Genomic DNA, 19,283 nt, shown 5'->3' with positions numbered 1-19,283 from the left:
AAAATCACATTGTCTGTTTTTTTTTTCATTTTATTTACATATTATGGTGGAAAATAAGTATTTGGTCAGAAACAAGCAATCAAGATTTCTGGCTCTCACAGACCTGTAACTTCTTCTTTAAGAGTCTCCTCTTTCCTCCACTCATTACCTGTAGTAATGGCACCTGTTTAAACTTGTTATCAGTATAAAAAGACACCTGTGCACACCCTCAAACAGTCTGACTCCAAACTCCACTATGGTGAAGACCAAAGAGCTGTCAAAGGACACCAGAAACAAAATTGTAGCCCTGCACCAGGCTGAGAAGACTGAATCTGAAATAGCCAACCAGCTTGGAGTGAAGAAATCAACTGTGGGAGCAATAATTAGAAAATGGAAGACATACAAGACCACTGATAATCTCCCTCGATCTGGTGCTCCACGCAAAATCCCACCCCGTGGGGTCAGAATGATCACAAGAACGGTGAGCAAAAATCCCAGAACCACGCGGGGGGACCTAGTGAATGAACTGCAGAGAGCTGGGACCAATGTAACAAGGCCTACCATAAGTAACACACTACGCCACCATGGACTCAGATCCTGCAGTGCCAGACGTGTCCCACTGCTTAAGCCTGTACATGTCCGGGCCCGTCTGAAGTTTGCTAGAGAGCATTTGGATGATCCAGAGGAGTTTTGGGAGAATGTCCTATGGTCTGATGAAACCAAACTGGAACTGTTTGGTAGAAACACAACTTGTCGTGTTTGGAGGAAAAAGAATACTGAGTTGCATCCATAAAACACCATACCTACTGTAAAGCATGGTGGTGGAAACATCATGCTTTGGGCTGTTTCTCTGCAAAGGGGCCAGGACGACTGATCCGGGTACATGAAAGAATGAATGGGGCCATGTATCGTGAGATTTTGAGTGCAAACCTCCTTCCATCAGCAAGGGCATTGAATATGAAACGTGGCTGGGTCTTTCAACATGACAATGATCCAAAGCACACCGCCAGGGCAACGAAGGAGTGGCTTCGTAAGAAGCATTTCAAGGTCCTGGAGTGGCCTAGCCAGTCTCCAGATCTCAACCCTATAGAAAACCTTTGGAGGGAGTTGAAAGTCCGTGTTGCCAAGCGAAAAGCCAAAAACATCACTGCTCTAGAGGAGATCTGCATGGAGGAATGGGCCAACATACCAACAACAGTGTGTGGCAACCTTGTGAAGACTTACAGAAAACGTTTGACCTCTGTCATTGCCAACAAAGGATATATCACAAAGTATTGAGATGAAATTTTGTTTCTGACCAAATACTTATTTTCCACCATAATATGCAAATAAAATGAAAAAAAAACAGACAATGTGATTTTCTGGATTTTTTTTTCTCAGTTTGTCTCCCATAGTTGAGGTCTACCTATGATGTAAATTACAGACGCCTCTCATCTTTTTAAGTGGTGGAACTTGCACTATTGCTGACTGACTAAATACTTTTTTGCCCCACTGTATGTTACTGCAAAACAGAAACTATAATACTATAAAAGAGTAAGCTACCACTTTTAGAAACCAAGTATATCTTTATTAGTATTAGTTATGCAGTCCTAAAGACTTTAGAAAAATATTTATTTAAACAATTTCTTAGTGATGTGGTCTTCTAGAATTGTAGCCCTGTCTGGGAGCTTACTTCTCATCAGACAGGGATACACATCACACATTGTAAATCTGATGCACTCTGTGTCGACTCAAATGAGCCCCTATATACTTGTTGCCACTAATGAAAAAATGCCCGTAATAAAACTGCCTGAAGAGTGGCCAGAATGTGTTGTGGGAAATGCTGTTCAGAGTTTACTGTGCGGACTCTATCAAACCAGAAAATGCCAAAGAAAAAGAAAGTCAAAGAGATGTAAAGCATGTTAATTATGTAGAGTTACTATACTGTTTTTATTCATTATACATAAAAAAAATTGATATATATGAAATCATTACTGAATCTGTGTTGTGAATTTATATTTGTAAAAAAATAGTATATGGTTAACAGATATTAAGTTATGTATATTTAGGTTACAATAATAATAATAAAGCTAACAATAATGGTCAAACATATAAAGGCAAAAAAGTTTCCACATTACCCATTACATACCTGGTGACCGAAATTCACTATTATTGTGGTGGTGATAATAATAATAATATTCAAGTATACAATAGCAATAATGAGATTTGTAAATGTATAGCGATAGTAAAGTATTTTCTTATCACATTACATTTTTCCGTATTTTATTGTGCAGCAACATAGAAACTCAGAGGATTTCATTAGACATTTCTTTTCACTGGTCTACCAAAGATAAGAGTCCACAAATCTCCATTGTTTCAACTAAATCTGAGGTTTCCAGGGAAGCCATTGTTACCAGATCAAATATGGATAGCTGCATGAAGAAAAATAGTAACTATCTAATATGAAAATCAAAAATGTTTTGCCATTCTGACATAGTCCAACTAGTCAATGTAGCTGCCTGTAATACATCTAGTTTAACCCTATGGTGAGAGTTCAAATGACTGCATAGCCCAGTGGTTCTCACAATGTACATACTGTAGTTATTTTGTTGATAGAGGAATCCTGAAATATCCTTTAACACACACATGATATTTGAATGCATAACTAATCATGCCATTACAATGCATATTTACCAACTCACGTAATATACCTAGAAGGCTTCTGAAAAGAGGAGTGACCTCCTGGACTGCCTAAAAAAATAGGAAGTCTCCTGTACCCCTCTGTCACAAAAAGGAGAGACAAGTTCACCCTGGAATGTGGTGCTCCTTTAATGCTTTCTTTGCCTTGGTGTCAAGCCCCAAAGTCTGGCGGCAAATTCAGGGGACAGAAATGGGGCAAGGAGCGATTGTGTTTTTCCTTCAAAAGACTGTGGCATCAATGTACCTCTTTCTAGAATGTCTATCTAATAATTAATCAAATGACGAGAGGTAACAGGTCCTCTAAGAAATTAATCATGTACAGTAGCTAAGAATTAAGATACCTAGCATATAAAAGCTTTGGCACAATCCTTAAATACAAATGTCCTCATGTAGGGACCTATACATAGAAAATTAGAACTGTAAATTCTGACAACACTGCTATAACACATGATGGTTTACAAGGCGGGCATAGTTCTGCATTCAATGATTTTGCCTTTCAAATACATTTTTAGTTTTGATTATAGTCTTTTCTAGTTGTGATCATCCTAATGAAAAGTCTAGAACATGCGATGTGAATCAATGTACTAACCTAATAAAACAGGAAAAATGCCAATACTTTCTATAAACACTATAGCTACACAAAATAAACCTGTAAACTGTTCTCTCATGTTTACATAGGATGAATCAGTGTGGTCTGTGTAATGCCGTTCACATGTTGCAAAAAATAATCTGCTTGGCTTTGAAGACAGGTTATGGGTTTTCGAAACTACAGCAAGTATGAACCTCTGGCAGTGGAAATGCACTGGAATTCATCAATTGTAGTATGCATCAATATTAAGAATGTAAAATGATTAAATATTTTTATGAAGATTTTTAGCATCATTTATGGTAGGTAGATACGTTTGCAGATTTGACTGAAAATTCAGCACTACTTCTGATGGAGGTTGTATTCTGCAGCTCGTACGTGTGGATTTCTCAAACCCCATTTAGATGAAAGGAACAGTCACTGAAATCTCTGCAACAGATGTGCCACATATGAATATATACTTACTGAGGATTCTTTCGACAGCAGATCTACAATATGTAAACATGGCCATAAAGCTTTCCAAGCAAGTAGTTAGGATGAAGATTTAGTAGTTAACCACACAGTTAGTAGGATTAAAGCAGCAATGCTGGGTTCTCAAAGTGCTATATGATGACAGTGTTGCTTGAACAGTTCAAAGTATTAATAATGAAGGTCTAAATCCATTTGAATGCTCCTAGTGTTGATGGTCAGCAGAAGAGCCTCAATGATGTGGGAGCCACATATACACACTGCTTTGTAATACAGAGTCTTAAGTCTTTTATCACTTTCATTGCCAGCTGCAAGAACCTACTGTGCTTTAGTAGTTGCATTAAACTGGTGCTAATTAGAGGAAGGCAGTATACTGAATATTTTCCAAAGAGGCCTTGGGTCAAGAAAATGGACTTTGGAAAAAGTGAACAGGCCTTTCAAATCAATATAGCTAAAAGCTATATTATGTATAATTTTAGTTTCAATAAATAAATAAAAATATGGAAATAAAAAAAATATGTATTCACAATAGTTTTGTTATAGGTATGCTTTTTTCACCTTTCTTAGGGGTAGGCATACTGGAAATACAGACTTCCTAGATAGACAGTACATCAGTCTGCATTTTATTGGCAGCTTCAATAGTTGGAAATTTAAAGAACACTCTGGTATTTTTTAGTGCATCCTATGTTACCAATCAGTAATGTGTGTAACAAGTGCATTAAAATACTTATTGTATTACATCGTATCCAACGCTTCTCCTGTTTTCTCCAGCATCTGTCTGCAACTGTGACTTGCCAGCGCGCACAGCGTTGTTTGCGCAAACCACAGGTCACGTTCAAAAAAGTAAATCTATAAGACTCAGAGCGAGGCTCTTATAGACTTACAATAAGAAAGGCACAAATGTGAGGAACACATGAAAGAGCTATGGTTACATTATGCAGGAGAAGACTGTAGCACCACTGAAAACGGCAGACAACAACAACAACCGGCAAGTAGTTTAATATGCTCTGTACACACATATTACTTATTGATAACAAATGGGGCAAGAAAAAATAAAACTTCAGAGTGGTCCTTTAATTTATGGAAAAGTATCTGTAGACTATGATCGTCTGGAGGAAGTGATGGAGTACAATCCTCTCCCCACATACCAGGGAGTGACCGTGGGGATGCATTTTTTGTTACATGGATAATCACATGAAGTTACACTTCAACAAATGAATCTGTTTGTAATAAAAACCAATAAGATATATTTATATAATATCTTTTGCTAAAAAAATGTATCATTTCACATTTTGCAACATATTGAATTCCATATGTAATTTTGTATACATGTGCACGAATCCTGCAATGCTGCTTTAATGCAAGCTGTAAAAGCAAAGCAGTCAAACCTGCTAGCAATTTATAAAGCTTTGAAAGAGCAAGAACTCTGCACCTTTTTGCTGCCAGCCTTGGGAAAGGAGGAGGATTTGAATCTTGAAATTATTCCACCTGTTGACCAATTCTAGAAACCATAATGCCAGAGAGGAAAAGTAAATGTGCTAGAAAAACCCTTTTACATAATGCAATGTCATTATTATTGTAATAAGCTGTGTATTCAGTATTGACTGATGTGCTATATTTCTGTACTATACTTCTATTGCATTGGCATGGAAGGCATTTTTTAAATTGATTTCTAAAGAACCTCAGTGTTCCACAAGGATCCCCAGAGATTTTGCATGAGAGAAATGGCTAATAGATGTAGAAATATCCATTGCTGAAACAAACCAATTTACCACAGCAATAGTCATTACTGACAAAGACAAAACGTTGTTACTTTTAAGGGTGAGCGTCTAACATATAGACAAGAACTATATGTAAAAGCTATTTAAACAAAATAATTAAAGTTGTAAAAGTTGTAATCCTTGATGATACTCTTGTGTTTGTTAGGCTCCTAGGCCTCCAATTATGTAAAAATGTAACAAGGACCTTACTATCATTTCATATACTGGTAAATTCTATCTGGTGTAGGGGCATTGAGGCTCCTTCGGGCATCAGGGCTTGGGTGTGGCAGTTACTTCTGCACAACCTAAAGCTATATGCATCGCATATGAGTTCAAATTCCCCAGATGCTACTTGAATGTGGTTCTCCAATAAAAGTTATGCAAGATAGCAACTGACACCTATTTCAGGCTACAACTCATCCTATTCTTGCCCTTTGACAGGTATCAGCCTGAAGAAACACTGCTCCAGACATGGTTCTCAACTGTCATGCTGAGAAGCAACATTGTGAATCAGTATAACTTACTTCCTCACCTAACCTGGAGATAGTCTACAGGAAGAAGTCTCCATGATCTGCTGGAAGTTGTTAACAGCAGAGCAGGGAGGTTCACTGAGCAGAACAACTTTTTTTTTCTCCTGGTCCATGTCTCATAGTAAACCTGTCAGGTTAAGTGAGGAGATAAGTTATTTTTGTTCACATGCTGCTTCTCAGCTTGACAGTCGAGATTCATGTTTAGATCAATGTTTCTTCAGAGTGCAACCCATCCAGAACAGGTTTCAGCTATATTGGATTACTTTTCATAGTACCTCCTGAACCTCCTTTACCTCCATAGATAAAGATTTCTCATATGTTCTGTGGCATGTCCTAACTGAGGGAACCACTGATAATGTGTCTCCCCTAGATCGAAGCCACAAGGCAATGTTTGTAATAGTTTACAGTGGGTGTTTGACCTTTGCTTAACCACAAACCCACCAGATGATTGAGGTACTCAAGTTATTAAACTAACAAACCCAGGACAAGCGTTGGGTACCGCGTCACTGCTGGCATTTGCTCTCCTCTCACAGGACCAATAGATGGCCCTATATCACCTCTCCACAATCTAATGGACACTTTGCCCTAGCACTAAGAGCTCACAGTACATCATATGGTATATTGATGAAGGTCGCTGAGACCGAAATGTTTTTACTGTATGTACTTTACTTTATTAAATCACAGTTTTCATTGGATTCGATCCGTGTGTGCCAAGGTAATTTATAGAAGGTTATGGATTGGAATCCTACTTGTGCACCACTGTTTAGAGTTGTGCCAATGGTTCTATATACATTAAACTAACAAAAGCCAGACTGCTCATCTTCTCCTACAAGCATTAGGATGTCCACTTGAATCAAATCAGTGAAAACAATGAGCACGCACTGATGTCATATAGCTATTACCATCATGATGATCTAAATTGGTAAAATAAAGTCTAAAAATAGATATTGCACATGATGTAGCAGGGTTAAATTTGTCATATAACACAATGGAGCTGTATTAATTATGTATTGTGATAATTCATTGCATTGTGACATACATTTTCATTTTTATACTTTTATCTTTGTGTCTAGCATAAGCACAGCTCAGATTTTGAGCTGAGTGATTAAAGCTGTATTGTAGCGTCGGAAGAAGAGATCTTCATGATTTTTATGATCCAGCAATATAGCGATTCATAAATGAATAAATTAAAGTGTTCATATATAAGGAGGATGTTACTTACAAATAAGTAATTATTGAACTTCTCAAATGCTGTTCATTAAATTTGCAAAATTATATTATTGCACTTATGTCTACTTTAACTTTTCTTTTTCAGCAAATATATTTTGCATATAGACTTAGTTTGTGACTCACTTATTCCGATCGCTTATAGGGTAAAGTTGAAGGATGCAGAGTGAATGCTTTACTGGTAAGACCAGAAGAGGGTTGTGTTGCAGATTAATATACTGTAATCATGTTATGGTATGTATTCAGTTGCCATGAACCTTAGTGAATATACTAAATCTTTTTTGTAGCTTACCCTTGTAGGTGGCATAGGAAGCCCATGATGAGCACGGAAACTAATGGGCCCTTGAAAACAGAAAAAAAAGCCATTGTAAATACTTTACTGTGTAGAGATGAGCAGATCAATCAGCAGAGCATCGACTTAAAGTCAAATTTCCTGAAATTCAAAGGTCCTCCTAATTTTGAACACTGCAATTGGAATCATTAAATCAGACAAAGAAAGATTCTCAATGTCACTTCACACACTGCTGAAGACTTACAGTATAAAGTGGACTAATGATATAAGGAGTGACTTTTCCCCTTAAATCCCTGCAGCTATCACATCATATGGTCTAGCACAGCAAATCAGGGGGTCGCGCCCAGTATAAAAAATAGGGCTTGCCAAGGAGCGCCTGTTCATTCTTGTAGTGCAGAGTACAGATATTAGAGCACACAACCCATTCCAATTTATCAACCATACATCCAATGGCCATTTTGCATGCTGTTGCAGCATTTTTCGGTCATGAACCTACATGTACATAGCATTTTAGGGTTATGTAAATTCCAACGCAAATTTGTTGAAGGGGTGATCGCCAAGATAAAAAAAAAAATATATAAAAAGAATAAAAAAAAGTTAAAGACCACATTCAACAGTTTGAGCATGTTAAATTGGCTATAATATAGAATAATGGCTGTATAGCTGAGCTGAGTAAAATTGAGTTTTAATTTCTCCTTTCCGTTGTGAAGATATAAGCTTGCAAAGTTTAGGTTGTAATTTATGTTAAAAAGCCTGTTATAGCAGGTTTTTGCTATACAATTTGAGAGCAGGATTTGCTATATAATTTTAAAGCTGCATGATTTAGGAGGTGAGAGTTAGATTCTGATGATATGTCACTTATCAGGCTTTGTGTCACTGTTTCAATGAAATCAGGACAGAGACGGGGGAGCCACACATACCAGGACAGGGACGGGGGGAGCCACACATACAAGGACAGGACAGGGAAGAGCCACACATACCAGGACAGTGATGGGGGGAGCCACACATACCAGGACAGGGATGGGGGGAGCCACACATACCAGGACAGGGATGGGGGAGCCACACATACCAGGACAGGGATGGGGGAGCCACACATTCCAGGACAGGGTCGGGGGAGCCACACATACCAGGACAGGGTCGGGGGAGCCACACATACCAGGACAGGGACTGGGGGAGCCACACATACCAGGACAGGGATGAGGGGAGCCACACATACCAGGACAGGGATGGGGGGAGCCACACATTCCAGAACAGGGATGGGGGAGCCACACATACCAGGACAGGGACTGGGGGAGCCACACATACCAGGACAGGGACTGGGGGAGCCACATACCAGGACAGGATGGGGGGAGCCACACTTACCAGGACAGGGATGGGGGGAGCCACACATAGCAGGACGGGATAGGGCGAGCCACACATACGAGGACAGAGACGAGGGAGCCACACATACGACGACAGGGACGGGGGTAGCCACACATACGACGACAGGGATGGGGGTAGCCACACATAGCAGGACAAGACTGGAGTGAGCCACACATACCAGGACAGGATGGGGGAAGCCACATATACCAGGTGTTATGGTATAGGACATGGTTAATGTCCTGCTCTTTCAGGGCTAACTCTTGCTGGCCTCCTTTTGGATCTGGGAGGGGTATTTATACTCACTCCAGACTAGGATTCTCTGTCAGCTATACTGCTGTTCTGACTGTGTGTCTGACCTCCTTGTGTGCTTTTATACTGCATTGCTTGATTGCCTCCTGTGTATGACCTGGTTTGTCCGCTCACTCTGTTCTCTGGCTCACATTTTAGTAATACAGTCTTCTCCAGTTCTCACCTCCTGGCTTGGCTACTGTTACTCTGTTACAGTTTGTCCCTATTGTACTGTCTATTGCCCATTCTGGTTTACTGATCTCTTGCTATGTCCTGACTATCCGTTCTGTCTTATCCTTTGGTACTGTCGTGCTATCTATGCTTTGACCCCGGTCTGATCTGGTTTACGTCCCTGTCTGTGCCCCTTCATAACTTTGTCCCATAGTTACAGTTGTCGCCAAAAGTATTGACACCCCTGCAATTCTGTCAGATAATACTCAGTTTCTTCCTGAAAATGATTGCAAACACAAATTCTTTGGTATTATTATCTTCATTTAATTTGTCTTAAATGAAAAAACACAAAAAGAATTGGATATAATTCCACACCAAACATAAAAAAGAGGGTGGACAAAAGTATTGGCACTGTTCGAAAAATCATGTAATGCTTCTCTAATTTGTGTAATTAACAGCACCTGTAACTTACCTGTGGCACCTAACAGGTGTTGGCAATAACTAAATCACACTTGCAGCCAGTTGACATGGATTAAAGTTGACTCAACTTCTGTCATGTGTCCTTGTGTGTACCACATTGAGCATGGAGAAAAGAAAGAAGACCAAAGAACTGTCTGAGGACTTGAGAAACCAAATTGTGAGGAAGCATGAGCAATCTCAAGGCTACAAGTCCATCTCCAAAGACCTGAATGTTCCTGCGTCTACCGAGCGCAGTGTCATCAAGAAGTTTAAAGCCCATGACACTGTGGCTAACCTCCCTAGATGTGGATGGAAAAGAAAAATTGACAAGAGATTTCAACGCAAGATTGGCGAATGTTGGATAAAGAACCTCGACTAACATCCAAACAAGTTCAAGCTGCCCTGCAGTCTGAGGGTACAACAGTGTCAACCCGTACTATCCATTGGCGTCTGAATGAAAAGGGACTGTATGGTAGGAGACCCAGGAAGACCCCACTTCTTACCCTGAGACATAAAAAAGCCAGGCTGGAGTTTGCCAAAACTTACCTGAAAAAGCCTAAAACGTTTTGGAAGAATGTTCTCTGGTCAGATGAGACAAAAGTAGAGCTTTTTGGGCAAAGGCATCAACATAGAGTTTACAGGAGAAAAAAAGAGGCATTCAAAGAAAAGAACACGGTCCCTACAGTCAAACATGGTGGAGGTTACCTGATGTTTTGGGGTAGCTTTGCTGCCTCTGGCACTGGACTGTTTGACCGTGTACATGGCATTATGAAGTCAGAAGACTACCAACAAATTTTGCAGCATAATGTAAGGCCCAGTGTGAGAAAGCTGGGTCTCCCTCAGAGGTCATGGGTCTTCCAGCAGGACAATGACCCAAAACACTTCAAAAAGCACTAGAAAATGGTTTGAGAGAAAGCACTGGAGACTTCTAAGGTAGCCAGCAATGAGTCCAGACCTGAATCCCATAGAACACCTGTAGAGAGATCTTAAAATGGCAGTTTGGAGAAGGCACCCTTCAAATATCAGGGACCTGGAGCAGTTTGCCAAAGAAGAATGGTCTAAAATTCCAGCAGAGCATTGTAAGAAACTCATTGATGGTTACCGGAAGTGGTTGGTTGCAGTTATTTTGGCTAAAGGTTGTGCAACCAAGTATTAGGCTGAGGGTGCCAATACTTTTGTCTGGCTCATTTTTGGAGTTTTGTGTAAAATGATCAATGTTTTGCTTTTTGCTTCATTCTCTTTTGTGTTTTTTTCATTTAAGACAAATTAAATGAAGATAATACCAAAGAATTTGTGTTTGCAATCATTTTCAGGAAGAAACTGAGTATTATCTGACAGAATTGCAGGGGTGTCAATACTTTTGGCCACAACTGTACCCTTACCCTTACTCCTTCAGCTCCTAGCTCTCCGGAGCTTAGGCCATGCCCCCAGCAGTCAGGTTCTTCACGTCCTATCTGGCCTGAAGCAATCTTTCTCTGCTCCTGCTTCCTCAGAGAGACCTGTGGCCGGCTCCGCCCCTGGGCAGTCACGTGCTTCAGGTCCTGGTTGTCTGAAGCATGCATCTTCACCGTTGCTGCCCCGCTCCACAGGTATCTTTGAGCACAGTTTGTTTTACTCAGGACACGTGCACTGACTCAGTGAGCAAGTGCTGTGCGGTGTTCCTGACACCAGGACAGGATGGGGGGACAATGCATACGCGGCTTATACTCGAGTCAATAAGCTTACCTAGTTTTCTGTGGCAAAATTAGGTGCCTTGGCTTATACTCGAGTCGGCTTATACTCAAGTATATATGGTACACATCTCCGCTATTCCCACGCAGGCACAGTAACAGCCGCGTTGTTACTATGCATGCGCAGAACTAGTGGTGACATGTATGTCACTTGCTCAGGCAGAGTTCGTGGCCGCAATTCCCGTGCTTGCACAGTAACAGCCACAACTGTGAGCTCTACCTGCGCTGCTCCTGTCAGCACCACTAAGCATACACAGATGTTAACTTCACCGCACTCCCGATGTGATTGCATTGGGCCTATTTCTAGTTGCTTAATAATTTTCTGAATAAAACCTGCTGTGAATCTTAAAAATGGGATCATTTTTTCTAAGTAGCCTCTGCAATGTCTGAAACTGTATTGAGTAGTTTCATAAGCTGCTGTTAACCTGTTAACCGCCAATTACCACCTGTTCCCTCTTCCAAGTAGGTTGACTTGGACATTAATAAGGCTGTTTCTGCACTACAAAGCTCAAAACAGGTTCAATACAGTCCTCAGTGTTATACACATACTTTTCAGTCAGTTAGATGTTTTTCAGTAATACAATGCATGGCAAATGTATTCACCGCAAATCAAATTTTCTTTGAAAAATTGACAAAGCAATCAAATTTGACTTTCAATATCCATTGTTGTGCATGATAAACTTAAAAAGTGAAAGTATGTCTGGAATGTAAAGAAAACATGTATTTTTTTATATTGATTGATTTACTTTTTGTCAGGGGTGGGGAACTTTTTTTGTGCCAAGTGCCATTTGGATATTTATAACAATCAGGGAGCTGTACAAAATTATTAACTTGAAACATTTAACCAACTGACCCCTGATGTGATAGCTGGAACTGCTTTTCTTTGGTGAGTCATGTGATGTTAGGTGGTAGTTATGATGATGCTACTCGCAAGTGATTATCCAGTGCTTTGTGATAAGTTTTTGTAAAGAAATCACAGCAGTAAGTTGTTCCAAACACAGTAGATTACACTCATGCCTCCTCAAAGTGGGAAACTGATTACTGATCATGCTACATTTGTAGAACTCAAGTATTGGGAGGTCTGCGGTATACATCACACAGGAGACATCATGACTGCTATATATGCACATCACATAGAAGACACCATGGATGCTATATATACATCACATAGGAGGCACAGATACTGCTGTAAATACATCATATAGGAGACACTGAGACTGCTGTATATACAGAGAGGAAAATAAGTATTTGATACACTGCTGATTTTGCAAAAAATGTAGAGGTCTGTAATTTTGGATCGTAGGTACACTTCAATTGTTAGAGACAGAATCTAAAAATAATCACTGAAAATCACATTGTATGATTTTTAAATAATTAAATTGCTTTTTTATTGCATGAAATAAGTATTTGATCACTTACCAACCAGCAAGAATTCTGGCTCTCACAGATCTGTTTTTCTTTAAGAAGCCCTCTTACTGTGCACTCATTACCTGTATTAATTGCATCTGTTTAAACTTGTTTCCTGTATATAAGGCACCTGTCCACATACTCAAGCAATCACACTCCAACCTCTTCACCATGACCAAGACCAAAGAGCCATCTAAGGACACCAGTGACAAAATTGTAGACCTGCACAAGGCTGAGATGGGCTACAGGACTATATGTAAGCAGTTTAGTGAAAAGGCAACTGTTGGAACAATTATTACAAAATGGAAGAAATACAAGACAATGGCCAGAAACACACAAACCCAGGGCACCTAAGGAGTGGCTCATTAACAAGAATTTCAGGGTCGTGGAGGGGCCTGACCAGTCTCCAGACCTGAACCCAATAGAAAATCTTTGGAGGGAGCTAAAACTCAATGTTGCCCAGTGACAGCACTGAAATCTGAATGATCTGGAGAAGTTATGTAATGAGGAGTGTGCCAAAATCCCTGCTTCAGGGTGTGCCAACTTGGTCAAGAACTACAGGAAAGATCAGGAAAGGTCTGAACTCTGTAATTGCAAACAAAAGTTTCTGTACCAAATATTATGCTCTGCTTTTCTATTGTATCACATTCTTATTTCAGGCAATAAAATGCAAATTAATTATGTAAAAATCATACAATATGATTTTCTGAATTTTTTTTAGAATCTGTCTCTCACAGTTTAAGTGTACCTATGATAAAAAATTACAGACCTCTCCATTCTTTGTAGGTAGGAAAACTTGCAAAATCATCAGTGTATGAAATACTTGTTTTCTCCCCTATAAATAGATGAGTATGCTTCTAATACAAGATAAAGAAAATGTATATTGCAGCACCAACGTTGAACAAAAAAATTGTTTATTCCATCACAGAAACAGACAGTAACGTTTTGACTGCTTCTGTGATGAAACAAGAACTTTGCTGTCTGTTTCTGAGATGAAATAAAGAACATGTTAATTCTACCAAATTTTCTTTATCATTCAAGTTTAGGGTATTTGGACTCACCAGGTTAGATTTTTGATTACCTGGTTATTGTTGTTGGTAGCAGTGCTGCCTTGCATATACTGTATATGCTTTCATATATCACTAATACAGTGAGGGGCACATATTAATCATGTCAAAAAAAATATACACTGCTCAAAAAAATAAAGGGAACACTTAAACAACAGAATATAACTCCAAGTAAATAAAACTTCTGTGAAATCAAACTGTCCACTTAGGAAGCAACACTGATTGACAATCAATTTCACATGCTGTTGTGCAAATGGAATAGACACCAGATGGAAATTATTGGCAATTATCAAGGCACCCTCAATAAAGGAGTGGTTCTGCAGGTGGGGACCACAGGTCACATCTCAGTACCAATGCTTTCTGGCTGATGTTTTGGTCACTTTTGAATGTTGGTTGTGCTTTCACACTCGTAGTAGAATGAGACAGACTCTACAACCCACACAAGTGGCTCAGGTAGTGCAGCTCATCCAGGATGGCACATCAATGCGAGCTGTGGCAAGCAAGTTTGCTGTGTCTGTCAGCGTATTGTCCAGAGGCTGGAAGCGCTACAAGGAGACAGGTCAGTGCACCAGGAGACATGGAGGGGGCCGTAGGAGGGCAATAACCCAGCAGCAGATCCACTACCTCCACCTTTGTGCAAGGAGGAACAGGAGGAGCACTCCCAGAGCCCTGCAAAAATGACCTCCAGTAGTCTACAAATGTGCATGTGTCTGCACAAACGGTTAGAAACCGACTACGTGAGGATGCTCTGAGGGCCCGATGTCCACAGATCGGGGTTGTGCTCACAGCCCAACACCATGCAGTACGCTTGGCATTTGCCTCAGAACACCAGGATTGACAAATTCACCACTGGCGCCCTGTGCTCTTCACAGATGAAAGCAGGTTCACACTGAGCACATGTGACAGATGTGACAGAGTCTGGAGATGCCATGGAGAGCGATTTGCTGTCTGCAACATCCTTCAGCATGACCGGTTTGGCAGTGAGTCAGTAATGGTGTGGGGTGGCATTTCTTTGGAGGGCCGCACAGCCCTCCATGTGCTTGCCAGAGGTAGCCTGACTGCCATTAGGTACCGAGATGAGATCCTCAGACCCTTTGTAAGACCATATGCTGGTGCATTGGCCCTGGGTTCCTCCTAATGGAGGACAATGCCAGACCTCATGTGGCTGAGTGTGTCAGCAGTTCCTGCAAAATGAGGGCATTGAAGCTATGGACTGGCCCGCCCATTCCCCAGACCTGTATCCGATTGAACACATCTGGGACATCATGTCTCGCTCCAACCAAAAACATCACGTTGCGCCACAGACTGTCCAGGAGTTGGTGGATGCTTTAGTCCAGGTCTGGAAGTAGATCCCTCAGGAGACCATCCGCCGCCTCATCTGGAGCATGCCCAGGCGTTGTACAGTATGGAGGCCATACAGGCACGTGGAGGCCACACACAATAATGAGCATATTTTCTTTGTCATGAGGCATTTCCACTGAAGTTGGATCAGCCTGTAATTTGATTTTCCACTTTGATTTTGAGTATCATTCCAAAGCCAGACCTCCATGATATTCATTTTGATTTCCATTGATAATTGTTTTATTGTTCTGAACACATTCCACTATGCAATGAATAAAAATTTGCAACTGGAATATTTCATTCAGAGTTATGTAGGATGTGGTATTTTAGCATTTCCTTTACTTTTTTGAGCAGTGTATATTATATATCCTTAATTTTTTAAGGCGCATTCTTTGTGGATTGTATATACGTGTAATATTCTACTGGAATCTCACTGGTAGCCATGCATCTATTTTTTCATAGTCCCCAAAAAAATTATTTGTGCCGTAACAGTGATACTTATCACCTGACTTTAACCCCTTTCTGACATTTGCAGTAATACCAGGACCACACGCCTTATTGACGTGGGACGGATTATTATATCTTTTTTTATGCAACACTGCAACCAAAGTTGTGGTGATAGCATTAAAGTTCCGACGCCAACTTACCTCAGGGTAGATGGTGTTATCATCCTGGAAGGTGTTGACGGCCCCCACAACGACAATCGCTGTGATTGGCTATTCAATTTTGAGCAGTCAAAAGCAGCATTTCTCAGTGTTTCAGGCAATCAGATTGCCTCAAACACTGATGTCCCAGCCTATGATCAGTGCTCTCAGAAAACTTATCATAGGCTGGTGCCTGGCAACACCCTGGCATCGCCTTGATCCACTCTGATTGGTGCAATTGACAATTACATTAATTGCACCAATCATAGGGCACAGACGCTGTGTGACCGCGCTGTGACCTGGCTGTGTCTTAGCTGTAACCTGGGATCGGAGCTGTAAGAGCAATCCCCCTCTCCCCCTCTTTTTAGCCCCTCCACACCTCCTTTGCACCACCTCCGTTTGCACTGGGCATTGATTAGGGGCGCAGTTCTATCATCACTAGTGCCTGCTGTTTTTCACTTTTCTTTTTCACCCCCTCTTTGCGCCACCTCCATGCGCACATCCAGCAGCCGATTGAGCGTTGATTAGTGATGCAGTTCACTCATCAGTACTCGTGCTCACTGTTTTACACTTTTTTCACCTCCTTTGAATCACCTATGTGCGCACATCCAGCAGTCACTGAGCGTTGATTAGTGACACACATCACTGATTAGCACTCATGCTCGCTGTTTTACACTTTTTTCACTGACTTTTTTTCTCCCTGGTTGCTGCTTTTTTTCTTTTATCTTTTTCTTTTAAAATAAAAAGTTTACACTAAGCACTCTCTCATACACAACCGAATAAAGTACTGACACAAACACAACATACATAAAAAAATGTTATCCCGCTCGTCCCAAAAATACTATTCAGTGGAGGAGGCATACGCTCTCCTTGCCTCTGACACTGACAGTGAGGGAGAGGATCCCACCTTTTTTTCATTTTCAGATTCAGACTCCTTGTCTTCCTCTTCCTCCTCCTCCTCTTCCTCCTCAGGTGCTGCTGAACTGCCACAAAGACGCCCCAGGACAGAAGGTGAACCAGCACGAAGACGCCCCAGGACAAAAGGTGAACCAGCACAAAGATGCCCCAGGAGAGAAGGTGAACCAGCACCCCCATTAGTGACCCCGTATGGACCTCACCCCCAGAAACTTATGAGCCACTGATTCCTGATTTTGTGGCACAATCAGGAATCAAGTTTGAAACCACCATCCTCACAGAAGTAGACTTTTTCAAAATCCATTTCTCTGAGGATTTTGATAACCTCATGGTGGGCCAAACTAATTTGTACTCTCATCAATATTTGGCACAAAACCCCGATTCATCATTTTTTATCTGGAGTCCTGTAGACACTGTTGAAATAATGAAGATTTGGGGCTTTGTCCTTCACATGGGGATACTGAAGAAACCAGAACTTCGGCAATATTGGAGTGTTGATGTTTTATACAACACTCCAGTGTTCTGAATGGTCATGACCCAGACATGTTTTGAAGCCATCCTAAAATTCCTGCATTACAACGATAATGCATGGTGTCATCCCCGAGATGACCACAATTTTGACTGTCTGCTCAAAGTTCGGCCGGTCATCGAACACTTCAACAAAAAGTTTGCTGATGTTTATGTGCCCCAAAGGGACATCTACTTGGATGAGTCCCAAATCCATTTCAAGGGGAGGCTCAAATTCAAATACTGTCAGTACCTGCTCAGTAAGAGGACCAGTTATGGAATTGAGCTCTATAAGCTGTGTGAGAGTACCAAAGGCCACACCCACAGGTTTGGAGTTTACGAAGGGAAGGATACCCAAATTGAACCCCTGAATGCCCCCCTGTCCTGGGAGTGATTGGGAAAATTATGTGTTATTTGGTGCACCCACTGTTGGATCAAGGTTATCACCTCTATGTGGATAACTTTTATACCAGCATCCCACTCTTCAAGTCCCTCTATGCTCGAGGTACTGCAGCGTCTGGTACTGTCCACAAAAATCAGAGAGGCCTCCCAAAAATGCTAATTGTGTAGATGCTCAGAAGAGGTGTCAGCAGAGCCCAATGTAGCGACCACCTGCTGGTGGTCAAGTACAAAGATAAAAGGGATGTCTTTTACTTGACCACCAAACATGGTGATGGCAGCACCCTCAGCACTGTATGAGGTACCTCTACACAGGTCTTCAAACTGGACTGTTTACTGGGGTACAACAAAAACTTGGGGGCTTTTGATCGCTGTGATCAAGTCCTCCAGCTGTACAGTGCTTTGAGAAAGGCTAAGGTGTGGTACAAGAAGCTGGCCATGCATATCATACAGATGGCAATGCACAGCGCTTTCCAGCTTTCACGACGTGCAGGTCAGACCACTACGTCGTACCTTCAGTTCCAGGAGATAGTGATTAAGGCCCTGATATTTGGCAGTTAGGAAGGAGTGGGCCCCAGTATTTCTGGCACTGAAGATGTTCGTATCATACCAGGCCAACATTTCCTGGGGAATATCCTTCAAAGTGGAAAAAAGGTAAGTCGCAAGCGAGGTGCCGAGTGTTTCCGAAGGGGAATACTCAAGGACATAATTTATCAATGCAACACTTGCCCAAATAAACCTGGCCTATGTATGAAAGAATGCTTCAGACTGTACCACACATCCATGGACTATTAAAATCATTTCTTACTTACACAACTGACGTATGACAACCTGACGAACACTACACAACAGACGTATGACGACCTGACAAACACTACACAATTCACTTATGCCGCTACATTATGAAGTTTACATATCAGGAAACAGTAGATAAGTTCCAAAAAGGAGGCATTGTTGGGCATTTCCACAGTTTTGGCACATCAGGGGCTCTGTAAATGCAACATGATGCCAGCAGACCATTTCATCAAAGTCTACATTCCAAAACTTTACTCCTTCCCTTCTGTGCCCAAGGTGCGCCCAAACAGTAGTTTTCTCACATATATGGGTTATCAGCCTACTAAGGAGAATTTGCACAACAACTTTTGAGGTCCAATTTCTCTGGTTACCCTTGGGAAAATAAAAAATGGGGTCTAAAAGATCATCTTTGTGGAAAAAATTAGATTTTTTTATTTTTACGGCTCTACATTATAAACTTCTGTGAAGCACTTGGGGGTTCAAAGTTCTCACCAAATATCTAGATAAGTTCCTGGGGGGTATTGTTTACAAAATGGAGTCACTTGTGGGGGGTTTCCAGTTTAGGCACATCAGGGGCTCTCCAAATGTGACATGGCGTCTGCTCTCAATCTCAGCTAATTTTGTGTTGAAAAAGTCCTTCCCTTCCGAGCGCTGACGTACGCCTAAAAGGTAATTTT

The 19,283-nt window shown here is 41.1% G+C and overlaps 1 protein-coding gene across 3 annotated transcripts in view; it reads right to left on the bottom strand.

The window, feature by feature from the left end:
• SYK (spleen associated tyrosine kinase) overlaps positions 1 to 19,283 on the bottom strand; it is a 546,937-nt gene that overhangs the window by 90,813 nt on the left and 436,841 nt on the right. For 2 of the 3 annotated variants that reach the window (XM_073575337.1, XM_073575336.1), the window contains exons 6-7: positions 7,522 to 7,571; positions 5,145 to 5,213 (exon numbers count right to left, since the gene is read on the bottom strand). In XM_073575337.1, coding sequence (XP_073431438.1) covers positions 5,145 to 5,213; positions 7,522 to 7,571 — 119 coding nt within the window. The remainder of the gene's footprint in view (positions 1 to 5,144; positions 5,214 to 7,521; positions 7,572 to 19,283) is intronic. The other variant, XM_073575338.1, reaches the window with a different exon arrangement.

This window comes from Dendrobates tinctorius, unplaced genomic scaffold, assembly GCF_039654945.1.
Source record: "Dendrobates tinctorius isolate UK_male_01 unplaced genomic scaffold, ASM3965494v1 ptg000044l, whole genome shotgun sequence".
Lineage (NCBI taxonomy): Eukaryota > Metazoa > Chordata > Amphibia > Anura > Dendrobatidae > Dendrobates > Dendrobates tinctorius.
This window is presented reverse-complemented; position numbering and strand designations above follow the sequence as displayed.